General features: G+C 39.1%; 2 protein-coding genes across 4 annotated transcripts in view; one reads left to right on the forward strand and one right to left on the reverse strand.

Annotated features, from left to right (window-relative positions):
* The first annotated feature begins 6982 nt into the window (after window positions 1–6982).
* ptpn23b (protein tyrosine phosphatase, non-receptor type 23, b) lies at window positions 6983–14931 on the forward strand. Its single transcript, XM_084422634.1, has 20 exons — window positions 6983–7240; window positions 7990–8064; window positions 8153–8280; window positions 8395–8471; window positions 8562–8611; window positions 8722–8853; window positions 8959–9039; window positions 9135–9260; window positions 9610–9657; window positions 9881–9937; window positions 10016–10074; window positions 10224–10303; window positions 10395–10509; window positions 10616–10681; window positions 10897–11036; window positions 11280–11585; window positions 11687–11841; window positions 11952–12103; window positions 12207–12386; window positions 12676–14931. The coding sequence occupies exons 1-20, from the start codon at window positions 7157–7159 to the stop codon at window positions 14261–14263; spliced, it is 3699 nt and encodes a 1232-aa protein (XP_084278760.1). The 5' UTR covers window positions 6983–7156; the 3' UTR covers window positions 14264–14931.
* A 1221-nt stretch (window positions 14932–16152) lies between these two features.
* Window positions 16153–20826, reverse strand: part of cspg5b (chondroitin sulfate proteoglycan 5b) — a 39735-nt gene continuing 35061 nt past the window's right edge. For 2 of the 3 annotated variants that reach the window (XM_084424177.1, XM_084424175.1), the window contains exon 6: window positions 16327–17103. In XM_084424177.1, the coding sequence (XP_084280303.1) occupies window positions 16813–17103 (291 nt within the window). In that variant the 3' untranslated portion in view covers window positions 16327–16812. Of the gene's footprint in view, window positions 17104–20826 lie in introns of all 3 variants that reach the window. The other variant, XM_084424176.1, reaches the window with a different exon arrangement.

Raw genomic sequence — 20826 nt, forward strand, 5'->3', positions numbered from 1 at the left:
CAATCTCTGGAAAACTAGAAGATACTCAACATTAATACTTAAACTAAACTTAATATTAAACTAAACTGCATGCACACATGCATCTTCATCTTATTTCAATTTGTGTGAGTTCAAAACATTTGATTAATGTGATAAATCTACTCCCTGTACCTCTACCTGTAATTAAATCAGCTAAACCTTTTATTGATTACTTAACCTCATTATTATAAGTTGTTTATTTTTGTGACTGCGTATGTAAAAGTTGTCAGCATTTCTGGACTTATTTGACAATCTGCTTAATGGACATAAAGTTGCAAATACATCAAACTGACAGCAAAACTCTGTAAGGATACCCTGATGGGACACACTGTGCTGACCTCTGTGCATTAGAAAAGAGAGCGGGAGGAGGCGGCGTAGACGGAAGGATGAATAGATGCTGACAATGGTTGACATTTCTCCCTCTCTCTCTAAGTGAGGGGAATAAATCAAGGCATTAATGTTGCATGAGTTAAAGCTCACTGACTGATGAAGGGAACGAGTGTGTGTGGATGGAGTGGCTACATTAGTCCAAAGCCCTCAAACACTGTTTGTTACACAGCTGTATACAGCATTGTAGAAAGGTCATGTAAACACTTTATATGTATGTTTTCTTCTCCCATATTTGTCTTTTTCTAAAGACACACCAGCATAGTAACGGATACAGCTAGTGGGCATTTTCTGGAAGTACAGCAAACAAAACAAAAAGGCACTCAAACTAACAACCTTTTAAACGTTATTTGACCAAAATGTTTATTTTAATGGAAAAAAGTAAAAAATTCTACAGTAATAACCTGTTAATTGGTTAACTAAGTAAAATTACTATAGATAGATATTGAGCACCAAATCAGCATATTAGAATGATTTGCTTAGCCATCACAGGAACAAAACAAATTTTAAAGGGATACTCCACCGTTTTTTCATATTAAACTATGTTATTCCCTTAACTAAGACGAGTTGATACATACCTCTCTCGTCAGTGCGTGCACTAAATCGCTCTGTCTTGCGGCGAAACTTTGTTAGCCCAGTTCATTCAATATGTGCCAAGCAGAGAAGCTACAAAACACCTCCACGTTTTCCCTATTTAAATACAGTTACTCGCGTAGTGTAACTCGACCTAGGACGGTGACACAAAACAAAACAAAACATTGCGCTTTTCTAAGCGTGTAAAATGGATAACTATATTGTATGGCGGAATACCATAGCAAGTGCTTGGAAGCACTTCGACTTCGGCGCAGTAATATCTTCACTCGTGAAAAATCCTCTCACCGGCCCCCGCTCCCTCTAGTGAAGATATTACTGCGCCGAAGTCGAAGTGGAGTAGGCCTATCCCTTTAAACCCTCAAAATAGAAAACATTGATTATTGACATAGAAAACGTTAATTTAGATAATATCTTAATAATATTACTGTTTTTACTGTATTTCTGATCATATTTTGACTGATAGTATATATTTACCAAATATATATTTTTTCTTTCTATTTTTCCTTTTTTTTAAAGTGTTTATGTAGCATGTTTTTAACAACAATGCATGAATTAAAAGTTTGCATTGAGATGAATTTGACCTATCTTCTTATTAAATTACATGTATTGCCTTTTAAATATAAATGAATTCCAGATAAATTGGACCACATTCCCAAAAAGAGCCGCAGCTTACTTGAAATTAGACTATATGTACAATACAATTACTAGGGTGCATATATTATTATTATCCTTAAACAATATAGGCCATACAGTGACCAACATTACTTCATGCTATGACTTCACTGTAATGTGAAACATAGCCACTGTATTGGTAAATAAAAAATGGTGGAAATCAGCTGCCAGTTTACCATAATTACAAGATTTTAATGGTTTCAAAGTCATTAGCCCTGGAATGTCTGAGGGCAACAGATGTGCTTTCTTAAAGATAACAAGCTGCGACCCTCATGCATAATAACAGAGCTGTCGCATATTGTGTTCATGTATTATTCAGTCAGAAATGTTCGCTTGTTTGCACTACAGTTTGGAGACACCGTCATTACCGTCTGCACTGTGCATTACATTTTAAAACCAAGTCTTAATTTCTGCTTAACTTCCCTTTTGCTCTGCTTTTAGTTTTCCACATCATGGTTCACAACTGTCAGCGTGGATTTCTTAGATAAGGTGTGAATGTTGGCCGTTTAGTTATGTGCCTATTTATAACAATTCATGTTTTATGAAATGTGACACATGATAGCGCTGCTTTGTTCAAGGGACCCGGTTTCTGTCAGAAAGACAATAGCACATCGAGGGTCTCCGGATGCCACACTGCTCTTATAATGCGATCCATCAAGATTTAACCCACATAAATCCTAACAGACCCACATACGCATGTGTCAGACGCCTGACCTAGTAATATGTTTTTGGGCTTCCCGTAGACATACATAATGCAAAGAGTTTTTTTAAAATCTCAGTACCATCATCGCATGAGTGAATTCCCTGATGTCAGCACTGCACTAAAAACTGTCTTATCGAGCTTGAACGGCGCTCGGTTGGTTTCTGGCTCTGCCCCCCTAAGCATGGCACATCTGCGCCCCTTGCAGAGTTTCTAGGGGTGTGCGTGGACCCCAGTGAGAGCATAATGCCAAACGCTTTGCCAATCTCCAAATCTAATCCTCTGAACACACACACATCCTGTCCCTCCAGATTTCCGCCCCAAATCGCTCTTGATCACCCCACTGAACCTCACAGCGGTCACACCCCCTCCTGTAACCACACCTGCTCAGCACAGCACGCCTCCTCTGCATACACACTTACACACACATCTCTGCCAGATGTTGATGGAACGAGATATACAAGCCAAAGAGGCACACCGGTGTCCATTTGTGTCAATGGTCAGAGTGCTAGAAACCACAGAGGAGGTCATCAACAGTGAATGATGGCTCGCTAAAAAGGGATAGTTTAGCAAAAATGAAAATGTATTTAAAATAAATAAATAACAGTATTACTACTACAAAACCATACCTCTCACTGTAACACTATAGCGTTCAAATGTTTTGTCGTCTTAATTTACGCTACCAGTCAACTTGCCAACATTTCAGCAAATGTATATTCTCAGACTTAAAACAATTTATCAGAAGGTTTATGCTTAAATGTTTTGGAGTAGATAATGAAGCAAAAAGCAACCATTAAGTGTGGTGGTTGAATAGGTTTTCTCTCTCAAATTTCATCAAGGTCAGCATGTTCCTGGATCAGCATCTTTGATGATCCTGGAGCGACATTCCAATCAGCCAATCAGATTTGAGGGAGAAGTTTACAGTTTATGGCCTGGTTTCATAGACAGGGCTTCGATTAAGCCAGTATTCTTTAATTGAATTAGGACATTTACGTAGCTTTTATAAACGTGACTTAGAAAGAACATTACTGATGTGCATCTTGAGACAAAACAATGGCACTGACATATTTTAAGGTATATCAGTACAAGTTGCTTTCAGTTTAGACAGCTCAAACATGCATTTTAGTCTGGGACTAGGCTTGAGACTTGTCTATAAAAACCCGGGCATTAGGCTAGTTTAGGCTTCCAACCAGGGTTAGGTGCATCTACATCAGTGTTATTCTGCTATCATTTCCCTCTGATTTTAGATCAGGTTATGGTTTAGGGGTAGGGATGGGAATGCACACAATTTTCAGACAGAAATGTTGTTCCAGGATCAACAAAATATGTTGATAAAGGAACATATCTTACTTGGCAAAATCACACTTCTCTGGAGTTGACGTTTTCATGGGTGTTTTCATGTTTATGGGGACATTCCATAGACATAATGATCTTTATACTGTACAAACTATTCTATCCCCTTACACTAACCATAATCCTAAACCTACCCATCACAGAAAACTTTCTCCATTTTTACAATTTAAAAAAACATCACTTAGTATGATTTATAAGCTGTTTTCCTCATGGGGACCAAAAAAATGTCCTCACAAGGATTTCGGATATTGCCATCTTTGTGGAAACATTTTGTCCCCATTATGTAGTTTTTACCAGGCCACACACACACAGATTCAGATCATTATATCCACCTTATTTTGCAATGTGGAAGTATGCCGTTTTCTGTGACACCGGAAGCGTTGCACGTTCAAGTTACAAATGGCCATGTCCGCTCATGTTAAAAATGAGGTGAAAGACACGTGAGATTATAGTCTACAACTTTCATAGCAAACCAAAATCCACGTATTATTAAATAACAGGCTGTGTGAATGACTGGATAGAAAGCTCTGGGAGAAACGGTGGGGGTTTAATCCAACCAGGAGAAATCCTGTGGCCTGCGCGCTCTGTGTTACCCAGCATGCACTGCTCTCTGCGATTAGCATCTATTAATATTAAAGAATGTGTTTTTTTCCTTACAAACCAGCACACATTACAACATCCAAGTCCAATCATCCAATCATCACGAGCGTAGAAATGCCACCACCATTCCAGAGAAAACTAATCCTTTGATCTTCTCCTTTCATGGTTATCACTCACACCTCCGTCTTTCCACTATCCTCTTATGTAGCTGTCAAACACACACTCAAACTTTCTTGCTTTGTTAACCCATTCAGATCTTTTCTTTTCCTCTGTCTGTCTCTCTCTCTCTCTCTCTTTAAATGTATAATATATTCAAGCCATTCTAATTCTAGGAACTCTGATTCAGTTCAGTAAACTCCAATTAAAGTCTCCAAGTCTTGAGTCCATGAGAGACCAGGTGTCACCATGGTTACGGTAGAGAGACTGCTGGCTGTCAGTCATTGGTTAGTCAGAAGCAGGACCCAGCTGGGCTTATGAGTGATGAGATATAAAATATTAACATCATATTAATTATTGGCAAATGATTTCAACTCATTAAAATACATACACTTTTTTTTTTTGGATGGTCGCCACAGAGAATCCACTAAGCGTCTGAATATTTTACATCGAATATCCCTTGATATTTCTGTCCGAGAAGTGGTCTTTTTGCTCATGTCAGTTGTATTAAAGGTCTGTCTGTTGCATCATTAAACGATTCGCTTTACAAATGGATGTCATTCTTTCCCTTTGATTGTCTCATTTCACACTAATTAAAAATGCATCCCAAAGTAGACTTACAAACATGAAAAGTCTAACCTACCAATCATAATAAAATAGTGCTAATGGACTAGTCGTGTCTCACACACGGGAGATGTAAATTAGTCATCAATATTTCACATAGTTAAACTCTAAAGTGACAGCATCTTTGTCTAGATTTGACTCTTTATAGATCTCTCCTTTGTTTTACTCACACTCAGATGCATCTCTCTCTGCTCTCCTGCTCTCGTAGCAGAAGTCATTGCCTCTTTGATTAAGAGTTTATTATGTTCCCATAATTCCTGGGTAAATGTCATGGCCGCCCCATGCAGGCAGATTAGCACTCCACCCCGCAGAAGAGGGAGGAAAGGAGGTCTTGCGCTCAGGAAAGACTGTGGGATGTTAAACAATCAATACAGAGCGCCAGTGCTCTAGACACCTCTGGAGAAACAAGGACTTGAAGAGTCCTCCACATTGTTCATGAGAACATTGTTCTCCAAACAGATCTTTTAGACGCATCATGTGACCTTGCCGCAAGTTTCATTTTAAGTCAGGAAACTTTACTGCAGGCCACATAGCTGCAAATATTCCAGTTATTACCAAATAAACAAAATAAATTGCCTTAAATTGCCTTAAGGTTAAATCTTGTTTTATAGCCTATCTACCAAAGCTCCCATGTGGTTATCTGCTATTTAAACCATCTATCACACAAACCGAAATATACGTGCACACACACACATATTCTTACACGTACCGGTGACATTTCTCTGCTCTGAAAAGTATTTTACCAGCTGGAGGGGAAAAGACGCAGGACAAAAGACCTAAGCAACAAAGGCCCAAGACCAGCCATGTGTAAGAGAGCTATTAAGTGTGCATGTGTGAGAGAGAGAGAGTGTGTGTGTGTGTGAGAGAGAGAGAGAGAGAGAGAGAGAGAGAGAGAGAGAGAGTGTGTGTGTGTGTGTGTGTGTGTGTGTGTGTGTGTGTGTGTGTGTGAGAGAGAGAGAGAGAGAGAGTCACGTTCACCCTGTGGTCTTTCACTGTGTACTGTATGTATGTGTGTATGTATTTTGATCTTTAGAGCTTGCCATATTCTTTCATCACCATCATTATCTGCTGTTTGAGTTTTTATTTATGGAGAGACATAGTGACACAAACATGCTTATGAGAAAACATTTTAGAGAACTACATACAGTTTATCTTTTAAATGTTCTTACACCTCATATTTTTAAGGTAACTACATTTTCTATACCCCATATTTCGGAGAGTTAATCAACAGATCATAACTTATATTACACACAGACATTTTAAAAGCTGAGGCTATTTGTTTCTTAACTTAATAAAGAACTCTTTTTTTGTGGCTGATTATAATTCCTTATTCAAAACACTAAACTGATGCGCTGCTGCCACCTAGTGCATACAAATCATGTGAATAGGTAAACACGAGAAAAAAAACAATAATAAATGTTATTAAAGTTCAACATTTCTGAGACATAAAGCAATAGGCCTACGTCCATCCAATGTTCAAGATTGTTCAGAATAACATTAATGAACATTAATATAAAAATGTCCTATAATATAGCCAACTCGTTTCCCTAAAATATAGTAGGCTATGTTATATTATGAAATATCACCTATTCTATGAAATCAAGATTCTACGATCAGATTATAAAAAAAAAAGTTTGACATTTTTTGAAAAAAGTTGCCATATAAAAGGGATCAAATTACAACATTAATGTATAACAAATGATTTCTTTGAGACTGAAGTACTCAGAATATCATAAATCAAATTTTGTATTTTATTTTGAGTATTTTTAATACAGTACAAATAGTTAATAGTTAAGCGCAATCAACATATTTGGAGACAAACAAGGTAATAAAGCTAATGTAAATCGCTTATGTTATGCATGTTGACGTACTTCCGGTGACGTACTGTTTTGAAGACGAGTCAAAGGTTGGAGCGTCAGGCGGATCGGGGCGTCAAGTTTTCTGATCAAATCGAGACATTATAATTAGCTTCGTCTTTTTAGCTAATTAAAAACAAGTTACGAAACCGCTGAAAACTCGTGTTAAGTTGAAATAGTACTTCGCGGAGTCGAAATGGAGGCCGTTCCCAGGATGCCGATGATTTGGCTGGAGCTGAAGGAAGCTGGAGAGTTTGAGTTCAGTCCTCCTGTCAGACAGGTGAGAAATAATCCGCGTCACATTAATCCAGCCTGTTAACGTTACACAACAGTGGTCAGCTCCAGAGAGGATCATTCCTGTTATGCACTAGGCCTACCTTTTGATTTCCGTAACATAAACTCAGTAAGGAATAGGTATTTGCCTGTATTGTAATTTAGGGAAGTTTACATAGGGTTATGGGTAAAAGTATTTTTATTTATTTATTTTATTATTTTCACAAACGGTTAACTGGATGGAAAGCGATGAAAACATATACACTGATTACAAGTTAGGATAGTATTATTAAGAAAATATTTTGTTTTAAATATTTTGATATGGATGTAACGTTAGACATGAAAATGAAGAAACGCCTTGAATATTGCGCAATATTCCAACGTCAGTTTCATGTTTCACAAATTAATATTTGCCTCTTGAAACATATTATTCTATTAATAACTACTGCATAGCACTCACACTCAGATCTGTATCGTAATTTTATGCAAGGAGCTGATTTCAAGGTTTATGTTACTCATGGATCCATTTAACAGCAGTTGTTATGAAACTGATATTTTCACAGCCTTTGTGCTTGTAAGCATATGTCTTGTGTAACCTGGTCATTTGAAAGCCAAATGATCTCCCTCGCTTTTGCTAGTCTTATTTTTTACACATTTGCATTAAGCCAACTAATGTTTCATATTGTGTATGACAGTAACATTGGATTGCAGTAGAATACAAATATAACAGCATTCTTTCCCCCTCTTTTGTCCCAGTACATTCAAATAAACTATGGCGAGAACCCTGAGAACTACACTGAGTCACTGAAGAGGCTGGAGCAACTTAGACAGGTGGGTTAGATCAATGGGATAGTGGGAAATGTAGTTGTACAGTTGTGTCTGTGGTTAACGAGCTTTAAAAAAGGTTCTTTATTCTCAGAGTGTGGTAAACATCCCGAGGGATTTTGAGGGCTGCAGCACTCTTCGAAAGTACTGTGGTCAGCTGCACTTTCTGCAGAGTCGTGTTCCCATGGCAGCTGGCCAGGAGGTTGCAGTGCCCGTGACTTGGTAAAATGATGTCGTCGGTGCTCACTTTGATATAAGACCATACTTGCTACGTCGACATGCAAGATGTGTGGTTGTCATGCCGTTTTAGCTTTCGTGCTTGCTTTCTGCTCGCAGGACGGACATCTTCTCAGGGAGGAATATCACACATGATGATATTAACTATGAGCAGGCTTGTGTCTTGTATAACCTGGGTGAGTTAAATGCAGTCAAAGCTTCAGCACATATATGGGTTACTGCAAATTTGTTTGTTATCTATCAACAATCCCTCTAATGCATTTTAGGTGCATTGCACTCGCTGCTGGGAGCTGTGGATAACCGCCTGTCTGAGGAGGTGAACATGCACTCTTACATATATTTGCTAGTAAGAAATCTTAAGAAAAATGAAATGATTCACTGAAATTTCTAACCTTTTGCTCCTTTTGTGTGCATGTGTGTGTTAAGGGGATGAAAGTGTCCTGTACGCATTTCCAGTGTTCTGCTGGGGCTTTCACTCACCTCCGAGACCACTACAATCACAGCTACAGCTCTGACATGAGCGGCCAGGCACTTTCAATCATAATCAGCCTCATGCTGGTAAACACAGTCCATCACACAAATGCTACTTTTATTACCTGGGAAAATCCACTTTAATCTGACAACCTCTCGTCTCTTTTTCTGTTTCTGTCGTTCTCTCTGAAGGCACAGGCTCAAGAGTGTCTCTTGGAGAAAACTCTACTAGACAACAGAAAGAGTCATTTAATAGCAAAGATCTGTGCTCGGGTATGACGCTCTGGACATGTGCTTATCTGTCAACATCACAGCAGGTCTTTGATTCACAGAGCATTTGCCACTTCAACCCTAATGTCTGATTGCAGGTGTGTGACTATTATAAGGATTGCCTGAGGCTGCTGGATAATGCAGAATGTGTGCCAGGAAGGATTCAGAAAGAGTGGGGGAAACTCATCAGCATGAAGATCAGCTACTTCAGTGCCATCACACACGTGAGACCATCACACTCACCATGCGGTTTAGATTAAAGGGATAGTTCAGGCAAAAATGAAAATTCTGTCATCATTTACTCACCCTCAGGTTGTCCCAAACCTGTATGAATTTATTTCTTCTGCTGAACACAAAAGAAGAGATTTTGAGGAATATGGGTAACCAAACAGTTCATGGATCCCATAGACCTCCATAGTATGGAAATACAAAGTCAATGGGGTACATCAACTGTTTGGGTACTGATATTTTTCAAAATATCTTAAAAAAAATTTAGGTGACCTATCCCTTTAATGCATTTTCATAGACTTGTTGGTTATTTTCATAAACCATGCCTCATTTTATTTTCATTAGTTACACATGGGGAAGCAGTCAGAGGAACAGCAGAAATACGGAGAAGCAGTAAGTATGTGCTTATGTGCATTTGTTTTTAGCGAAGCATAATTTTTGACATGACATTTTGAATTGAATTGGCTATTATTTTACTATTATATATTATTATTATTATTAGTAGTAATATTTTTATTTATATTTTGCCGGCTGATATTTGACATTACTTGACATGCACAATATGGGCATAATATTCTCTGATGACAGTGTGAGGTCACCTGCTGTTTCTCCACAGGTCGCATACTTTCAGTACTCTATCGACAAACTTAATGAGGCAATTAAGCAGAGCAAGGTAAAGATTCTCAAACACCCGCACACAACCCACCTGTTCATTAAGCGCTTTTACATGTGTACTCATCAACCTTTTCAGGGTCAACCAGAACTTGTACAGGAAGCTTTGAAATTCACCATGGATGTGATTGGTGGAAAGTAAGATCTCACATTTATTACTATGATAATACCCAAATTACACCCTTAGTCTTAAAAGGTTTCAGTGTATGCTGTGGTGTTTAATCTCTCCAAAAGTATTTTTAAAAATATTTGATTAATGTCATTTTCCTACTTTTTGTCTGTTTCAGATATAACTCAGCTAAGAAGGACAATGACTTCATTTACCACGAGTCTGTGCCTGGTCTGGACACATTGGTGGCAGTAAAAGGTATACAAACAGCTCTTATATCTCTTTTAAAATGATCTTAAAGACCTTAGAAATTATTATTTAGTTTGCATTTGTGACATCTGCTACACAGGTGCATCGTTGGTGAAACCCCTACCTGTGAGTCTAACTGATCAAAGTGTCACTGGCCCTGACCTCTTCTCTAAACTTGTTCCCATGGCAACTCATGAGGCATCATCTCTTTACAGGTCAGCTGGTACATTGGTAACATGCTTCAGTGATGTGTTACTTTAAAAGTGTAGCCTATGTAGAAAGTTTCTGTTTTTAACCATTGTGCCCCCCTCTCTCTCTCAGTGAGGAGAAGGCAAAGCTACTCAGGGACATTGTGGCTAAAATAGAGGACAAAAACCAAATCCTTGAGTAAGTTACTCATAAAAACAAATATTGACCTAAAAATATTCTGTCATAATTTACTCACCCTCAAAGAAGGTCATCCAGGTTTCCAGGAACGATGAGCAAATAATGACAGAATTTCCATTTTGGGGGGGAACTAACCCTTTAAAAGTGAATTCACTCTGTGTATCTATAGGCTTTTACAGTAGCTGACATTTTTTTTCTCTTCTCAATTTATGCAGAAAATTTATGGAGTCTCTTAGCAGTGACGCGGTGTATAAAATTGACATGTTTAAATCTCTGCCTGATGTTGTATTGGAAAAATGTGCATTTCTCAGTGTACGACCAGACACTGTTAAGAACCTCGTCCAGGCAATGCAAGGTGAGAACATACACGTAGACAAACAAAAACTTAAAATGTGCAGTCTGCCATTTTACTGTGTGTTTAGTTTTTTTTTAGAAGTCATTTCAACATTACAAGGATTCTATGATCTGTGAAATGTTATGTCTATGATATTTCTGACTAATTACCAATACTATTATAATTAAATTTATTATTTACTATTATTGTTTGATTTTTATTTTGATGCTTTTTATGACTTCCAATCATGTGTGTGTGTTGCAGCACTATCTAATGTTTACACTGATGTGGGTTCATCCCTGGATGAGGTCCGTAGTGCCCTTGAGGAAGATGAGGCCGGAGAGAAGAGTTTAATAGAGGTTGTAGGGCAGAAGGGATTGCCGGCCAGGTCTGCAGTCTTGCAGGAGATTCAGAAAGAGTTGAAGAAATATGAAGCTGCTCATCAGACAGCCAGCAACACCAACACCGAGCTCCACAGAGCCATGAACCAGCACATACCAAACCTACGCCTGTTACAGGGATCTGTTGAGGAACTCAGAAAGAGCCTGCCCCAGCCACAACTCAGTCAAGGTAAAAGTGTTTTTTACTGATGTACATTGAAAGACATAGAAGTTATCTGTTGTGAGTTCATTCATTATCCCTAAAAATGTAATGATCTCTTTTCTTTGTAGACGAAACATCATCCTTGCAAAAATTTAAGGCTATTCTTGGCAAAGTTGATGAAATGCGAAAGCAGAGGATCTCATTGGAGAGTCAGCTCCGTGACCTTATTCATAAAGATGACATCACTGGAGTCCTGGTAACCACAGATCGTGCTGAGATCAAGGTTAATGACCAACTGAAACTGTACTGCCTTTTGTTTATCGCTTTGTGCTGTCGATTCAAATTGAACGAATGACCAGTCAAAAATGTCTTTCCCTCTATCCTCTCTTTCAGACATTGTTTGCGGAGCAGTTGAAGAAATATGATCAGCTGAAGGGATATATAGAACAGAACTTGATTGCTCAGGATAACATCCTGAAAGCCCTGACAGAAGCAAATGTGCAGTACGCCCCTGTCCGCAAGACACTCATTCTCACAGAGCAACAGTATGTTTTTGTCTGTGTATTTTCATAGTCAAAAGACTCCGATTTCAAGTGTTAGTATCTGTTTCAGTGACATTGTATGCAATCCTCTCATTTTGTCCTGAAGATGGAATGGCACTGTGCAAGCCCTGATTGCCTCATTTGAGGCATATGAGGACTTGATGAAGAAGGCGGAGGAGGGCAGAGACTTCTACCAGGATCTGGACAAGAAGACCTCTGGCTTGTTGGACAAAACTAAGTCCTGTTGCCAAACCAGAGAGAAGGAGCGAGTTGCCTTGCTGGAAAAGTAAGTTGTCTCAAGTTGAAGGGTATGATATTGTGCATATATTTTTTATTTCTGTACACTGTTTGAAGAGACAGTCACCTGGATGTACAGGATCAAGTACCTTGACTTACAGTAGACACAATTCAGATTTCAGTAAATGTTTAGATTGAATCTGAAACATACTTATCATCAGTGTGAATTATGAACCAGTTGACTACTACCACTTAATACTAAAGGTATTCCTTTTCAAATGGCTGTTTTTCAACAATGTATCTCATTCCATGCTTGTCTGACATACTACTTTCTGCAGGGAGATTGAAAAAGGGCCGCCGCCTCCTAGACCTGCTGCCCGAAAACCTGTAGTCGGCCAGAAAGTTGTTGGTTCTAGAACCGGCCCTTCCAGTCTTGAATCTGTAGGTCCTTCTGTTGCCTCTTTTGAAGATCTCCCACAAGAACTACAAAGCTTCCCTCCAAATCTGAATTTGCACAGAGGTCCATTACTTCCCAATCCTGTTCCCCATGGTGGAACCCCTCTTAGCTGGCCACAAGGGGAAAGCCCATTTCCCCCAACTCGGTTTCCAAACCCCCAATTTCCAACTACAGATCCAAAGCAACAGTTGTCCCACAATCTCCCACAAAATCAGGCACCTTATGGCCAGCCCTTTGCTCCCATGCAAATCCCTGGGCTGCCACCACAGCAGTTCCAGGCAAGATCAGCTGGAAACATCACACATGTCCATCCGCAGGTTAATCAATCGAACACCGCACAGGTGCCTTCTCAGGGGTACAATCCAGCTCTCTGGCAGCAAGCTCATGGTGGGCCCATTGCTGTTACAGGAGGTTATTCTGTGTCTCCACAAATGGGTCAGATTCCTCAAAATTCCATTAGGCCTGGTTTACCTGGACAACCACAAGTATCCTTGCCAAACTCTTTTGGGCAGCACATGCCAACTGTCATGACTCAGTCTTCCTCTGTCCAACAGATCATACAGGGAACACAGTGCCAAAGCTTTACCACCCAGCCTAGACAAAGCATCCCCTCAACCGCACCAAGAAGTGCATTTCCTGGGCAAGTCCTTCCCCCCTTCCCACCTGGACAGGTCCAACCTCCCATGCTAGGCCAAACACAGCAACAGTCTGGCCTCCCCTCAGGTTACCGACCTGCATTAGTTCCCCACATCCAACCCCAGCATGGTCTAACAGGCCAACAGACAGTGTCCCATCCTCAGGGAGCCCTCATTCCAGGACAAGCTCAAACTCAGCCTCAGTGCAGTCTTTCCAATCAGTTCCATCCTGGACAACTTCCACAAAACATGCCTCAGCCTTATATGGGGTATGCCGCCACATCTTTTCCATCTTTGCAACCTAGGCAGATCCCTGCACCCCAACAAGTACATCCAGGCTCTCAAATCTTTCCACAGGCACCCGTGAGCCAAAATTCCCAAATTCCTTATGGTGCTCGTCCACTTAGTCAGCCTCAAATGCCACCAGGAGCTGTACCACCACAAAGTAATATGTATTCATTTGCACCAACACACATGGGTCAACAGACCATTCCACCCCAATTCAATACCATGTTTAATGGCTCAGGGGGGCAACCCATGTACACTCCTGGTCAAAGCCAAATACTTGGCCCTCAAAATGTGACTCATCCATCATCAGGACAAGCAGCTGCCCCAGTGATGGACAATCCAGTTCCACTATCACTTGCCAGCACTCTCATTCCTATACCATCACCTGTTCAGGTTTCATCCCAGAACCAGATTTCCACTCCTAGACCAGGTGTGCCATCCTCTTCCACATCAAGTGCTGCTCCAACTGATGAGATGAGGTCCGACTCCACTACTGTTCTGAATCTTATCCAGCACAAGGTGGATAATCTCAGCATTGGGTCCTAAACTGATTGCGGAGTGGATAAATGATCAAACTCAATCATAAAAGCAGTCTCTTGCTGTGTCCCATACCAACAACTGTACATTAGCCATCAATGATAGTCAGGATACCACACAGTGCACAATCAAATATGATGGGGATGTCAACAGAGGGTTGCTGAAAAAATTGATTTTTGGTGATTTGGATTCTTTGTAGTCACAACACAAGATCTAATGCCTGAACACACACTAACACCTGCCTTTTCTACATGTACAGTACTGACACAGAATTGCACTGTACTCTCTGAAACAGTAATTACAAACTTACCAAATGTGCTGCAAGAAAAAAAGGAAACTGCTTTTGCTCTGTAATTCTATGCAATACTCTAATATGTCAAGAATCACTCTTTGTATTTCTATTCCTAAATAGCACTTTAGTCTGCACTCTGAGAGTGATGACAACGATGATGGTGAGGAGGAGATTGTTTTTTTTGTTTTTTTTTATACCAAAACTATTCTAGTTCTTATAAATTGTAAACTGCTTTCTTTTAACTCTATTATACTGTAACACAACCGTAACATTTTCATTTTATAAAAAGGGAAATGCTTTTTGATTGACTTGCACCATTATTTTATGTGGAGATGTTGCTTCTGTGTAAAATTCAATATTAAATAAACTAGCTTACTTGAAAATATGTTCACATGTCTACCTTTATAGAAAATTAGCAGCTCTACGCACCTGGACTTGTGCAGTTGTTCTCTTCCTTATAGACCACTTCAAGCTTGCTCAAACTGCATGGGGAGCATCTGTGAACAATCTTCAGGTCTTTCCCCCTTGCAGTGGCATCCAGGCCAGTGCTTTGAAATTGTTCCCTATGTCCAGTGTTGTTTTAGGGTCCTTATAGTGAAAGGTGAATTCTCACTAGTCTTAAGCTATGTGTCCTCCCATCACTCCACACCACACCCCACTTTACGTACTAAGACCATTCTTAGACGTTTAGCAGTATGCGTTCCTTATTAATACAGTATATAACACAAAACCTACAGATTGTGGTGGATAATACAATAAACATACTGTTATGTCCCAATGCACCTTTGTTGAAGGGTATTGTCGAATGCACCACTGCCTTAATATGGCCATATGATGGCACTGTCTGGTTATGTTCTGGTCATGTAGGATTGTCTAGTGAGCTTGTTGGTTCCCTCTTCACGGGTTCCTGGAGCTGTCTAGATTAAATCAATACGCTTCATTTGCTTCAGGCACAAAGAACCACAGAATTACTACACGCACATCCTGCAGTAAGTCTGTAAATAATAACGCAGGAATGCTCAAATTGAGTCAGATCTTTAGACTAATCAAGTCCATAAACATTTGCATCTTGTTTAAACACTACACTCATAAACAGGTCAGAGAAAGGCCTGAGATAAGAGGTCACAAAATTCACTCTATGCTTAATGGGTAGTGACTGGAATCTAGTATTGAACACAGTATTGATTTCTCTCATTGCATGTAAACATGAAAATGGCACATCCAAGACATGCACGCAGTGTGTTTGTAAGCTAGTCAGAAATGGTTTTGTCTTAGTGAGCTCAAGAGCCCTTTACTCTTCTAAAATACCCAGTCTTTTATTTCAGCAGTCTGTGCACGCCACCCCTTGCTTTTGACTTGCTTTGATGGAGTGAGCGCTGGGAGAGGAACTGACCCAGTTTTTTCTCAATAAGATGGTTTTGGCTTGAGCAGAATAGCAAATATTAGCATTGATGTTTTGTAGAGGACTTGGCTAGAGAACATGGTATTAGTTTAGATTATCAGCATACATCATGATGTCAGTCCTCTCATAAACACTGACAACTTTTTGACAAATATAGATACACACTGTAGTTTTTTTAAAATTAAAGAGTTTAGGGTAAGTTATAACCGGTCCAGATTTTTATTATTAATATTTTAAATCCATTTTGCAGTTAAATAGTTCTGCAGTGTGACAAATGTGTAGAATTTTTGCTAAAAATAAACCTTTCTACAGATGATGAAATTATTATATCACATTTTTGTCCAAGGAACCAAAAATAAACAATGTCAAATTAAACAATTCTAAAATTCTTTATTTTCAGTCAAAGTATTAATCTAACATTAAAAACTCAAAAAGCACCTTGTTAATAATAATAGTTATCAATTTGTTTGTATACCCTGAATGTTTACAGGTTACAAATGTGTATGCATGTGTGTGAATATAAATGTGCTGTTTGACAAAATACAACATAAAACATGGCACCATAACACATTTGAAAACCACTTTTGTATATGTAATACCAAATCAACAGTTTTTCAACTTCTTATTTTCCCTTTATATTCCTGTTGCACAACACTGCTACTTTGTCTTGCCATTTCTATTAACCTTCATGGTGGAGCTGTGCTGTGCTGTTTCATATTCATATATTGTTTCATGTCCAAATTAATGTCTAGTTCATCCAAAACACTCACTTGTTAACAATCAATGTCTCATAATTTGTAACGGTCAAGACATATTTCTTTTTTTCAAGTCGTCGTACGTCAGTGTTGAAGGCTTCCACTCGTATTAAGGTGTGTAGGCCGTGCCCAGGTGAGGGCTGGATGACCCGGAGAGCACTCCCGGTAAGGAGCGCGTGCTAATGGGGCTGTAGCCGGGTTCGGAGCTGCGTCTGGAGCAGAGCTGGGACAGAGGCCTCCCCTGTACGGATTTGCCCATAGGCCGGCGCAGGCCGGGGGACTTTTTAGGGGATTTAGGGAGCTTGTAGAGGAAGACGTTGTAGTGAAGCGGGGGAGTTGTTTCAGGGAGCATTTTCACCTCTTTGGGGAGGAGCAACTCTAAGTCGATGGTCACACCACCCTGGACACGTACACACACACACACACAAAGACACACACAAAGTACACACAAGCACAACAACACAAACATAGGAATCAAAAAGCACACAACACACGATTACACACAGATGGACACAAACATATGATACAAAAACAGAAAAAAAGCAAGAAAGTATAAAGAATTTAACAAAAATAAAGCACATAAATTCACTCATGAACCGCTAAAAAAATAATCAGAGTAAAAACAGGAACCTACCAAGTCATTGTTTTAAGAATATTAGTTTAAGCTGAGTGATTTCAGTGTTGACACCAACCTGGCACAAAATATATGAGGTGGGCATGACTCAGGAGCAAGTAATCAGCTTGCAGGAACTGATCTCAGATTATCAAGCATATGCAAGTTGAAGTAAACAAAGGATTGTACTTCACTTGCACTTTGTGTTAAGTAGAGGGTCAATCTTTTCAAGGCTTTTGTAATACTTTACTTTGTGGCTCATTTTCAACTTTCAAATTTACTTGACTGATTGCCTACTTGTTTCTATATAGCCTGCTCTTAATTGCTATGCAGACATCTAGCATTAATCACCAAATGAAATCAAATGTTTAACTGCTTTATCAGGAATTCAATTGTTCAAAAGCTTCGGCACTTATCCTAACCCTAACTCTCAGTGGAAGGAAGTTTTTCTAAGTTTGTCACATTCACATAACAGAAGGGAAACTTTGGTATTAGCTTAAAGTGCACCTATTATGCTTTTTTGAAGCACAACACAACAGACTGGGCTTTCTGACCAATCAGAGCAGAGTAGGCTTTCAGAAAGGAGGGGTTTAGAGAGACGGAATCTTCAAACTATAACTGTTTCAGACTCTTTGAGAAATGAGGTGATGTGCAATGCATATTATGAGAAATGTAAATATTTTTTGACATTGGATGCACGTAAAACTATTGTAGGAGACCTCAAAAACAAAATGAGGAACCTTTAAAATAGCATAATAGGTGCACTTTAATCTTGGTTTTTGCATTACACTCACCTAAAGGATTATTAGAAACACCATACTAATACTGTGTTTGACCACCTTTCGCCTTCAGAACTGCCTTAATTCTACGTGGCATTGATTCAACAAGGTGCTGAAAGCATTCTTTAGAAATGTTGGCCCATATTGATAGGATAGCATCTTGCAGTTGATGGAGATTTGTGGGATGCACATCCAGGGCACGAAGCTCCCGTTCCACCACATCCCAAAGATGCTCTATTGGGTTGAGATCTGGTGACTGTGGGGGCCATTTTAGTACAGTGAACTCATTGTCATGTTCAAGAAACCAATTTGAAATGATTCGAGCTTTGTGACATGGTGCATTATCCTGCTGGAAGTAGCCATCAGAGGATGGGTACATGGTGGTCATAAAGGGATGGACATGGTCAGAAACAATGCTCAGGTAGGCCGTGGCATTTAAACGATGCCCAATTGGCACTAAGGGGCCTAAAGTGTGCCAAGAAAACATCCCCCACACCATTGCACCACCACCACCAGCCTGCACAGTGGTAACAAGGCATGATGGATTCATGTTCTCATTCTGTTTACGCCAAATTCTGACTCTACCATCTGAATGTCTCAACAGAAATCGAGACTCATCAGACCAGGCAACATTTTTCCAGTCTTCAACTGTCCAATTTTGGTGAGCTCGTGCAAATTGTAGCCTCTTTTTCCTATTTGTAGTGGAGATGAGTGGTACCCGGTGGGGTCTTCTGCTGTTGTAGCCCATCCGCCTCAAGGTTGTGCGTGTTGTGGCTTCACAAATGCTTTGCTGCATACCTCGGTTGTAACGAGTGGTTATTTCAGTCAAAGTTGCTCTTCTATCAGCTTGAATCAGTCGGCCCATTCTCCTCTGACCTCTAGCATCAACAAGGCATTTTCGCCCACAGGACTGCCGCATACTGGATGTTTTTCCCTTTTCACACCATTCTTTGTAAACCCTAGAAATGGTTGTGCGTGAAAATCCCAGTAACTGAGCAGATTGTGAAATACTCAGACCGGCCCGTCTGGCACCAACAACCATGCCACGCTAAAAATTTCTTAAATCACCTTTCTTTCCCATTCTGACATTCAGTTTGGAGTTCAGGAGATTGTCTTGACCAGGACCACACCCCTAAATGCATTGAAGCAACTGCCATGTGATTGGTTGATTAGATAATTGCATTAATGAGAAATTGAACAGGTGTTCCTAATAATCCTTTAGGTGAGTGTACAATGAATAAACAGAATTCTGATCATAATTTGAGCCATCTTTGTGTCTATATATCTACACACACACACACAAACACACACACACATATGTTTTATATATACTGTCATTTAACTGTCTATAACTGTTTTCAACATTAATAAAAATAAGAAATTATCTATTATTTCTGAAGGATCATGTGATGCTGAAGACCGGAGTAATAATGCTGAAAATTCAGCTTTGCCATCACAGGAATAGATTGCAATTTAAAATAAATGACAACAGTATGTATTACAACAGAGTGTGTGTGTGTGTGTGTGTGTGTGTGTGTGTGTGTGTGTGTGTGTGTGTGTGTGTATATATTCACCAAGGCTGCATTAATTTGATTTAAAAAAATACAGTAAAAACAGTAATATTGTGAAAGATAACAATTTAAAACAGATTTCTATTTCAATATATTTCAAAAATGTAATTTATTCCGGAGATGGCAAAGCTTAATTTTTGTCTTGAGTGTCACACGATCCTTCGGAAATCATTCTAATAATGATTTGGCGCTCAAGTAACATTTCTTATTATTAATGTCAATGTTGCAAACATTGTGTGCTGCTTAATATTTCTGTGTTAACAGTGACTGTTAGTGTTCTTTCTATTCAAAGAATACTTTTCCCCCCAGGATTCTGTGAATAGAAAGTTAAACCGAACAGCATTTATTTGAAATAAATTTTTCATAATTTAAAAGTCTTTGTCACTATTTATCAATTTAATGCATCCTTGCTGAATAAAAGTATTAATTTCTATTCATCTTACACACCCAAAATTTTAGAACGATACTGAATATTTATTTTGTAGAAGTAAAATAAAAAAAGGAAAAATATAAAACAGATTTCTTACGGTTCATAAGCAATTTAGTTTTTCATTTACATTTTTAAACATTTATGATATGTGGATTTGTAGCCATTTTGCTCATTTTCTTTGCCAACTCGCAACCAGATTGGACAGCAAATGACAAATGCCATGAATATTATTCATGTTTTGTCCAAACCCAATATGTAAAGTCAACCTATAGCGCCAGCCATAGCGCGAAAGCACAGTTTGAATCTGGCAGTTATGTCACGTTACTGTACATTCGCTCCTTAGTGGTCAGCTTCTATAGTCTTACAATAGAGCGTTGTTATGGGGGTGAAATGTCCAGTATGGTTAGAAGCAGAACCTAATGAATGCTATAGCCATGCATAGGAGCGAAGCAAAACAGTGAGGAGAAGCAGTGAAACTGAAAAGGAGTCAAAATGGGAGCAGTGGAGTTTAGGAATAAACTGGCACTCAATTGTATTGGTAAAATGTTTTATTCCAAACAAACTTACTTTATTTATTCTCATTTGTTTTATCTCAATAAAAATAAAAAATAATACAAAAACAATTTCCAATACATCATAATTAATAATCAATTAGTTTCAAGACAAAATAGCTTTAAAACTGTGTGATACCGCATATAAATATCAATCCAAGCAGTATTTCTAAATTTAT

This window comes from Rutilus rutilus (genome assembly GCF_951802725.1).
Source record: "Rutilus rutilus genome assembly, chromosome: 11".
NCBI classification, from domain to species: Eukaryota; Metazoa; Chordata; class Actinopteri; order Cypriniformes; family Leuciscidae; genus Rutilus; species Rutilus rutilus.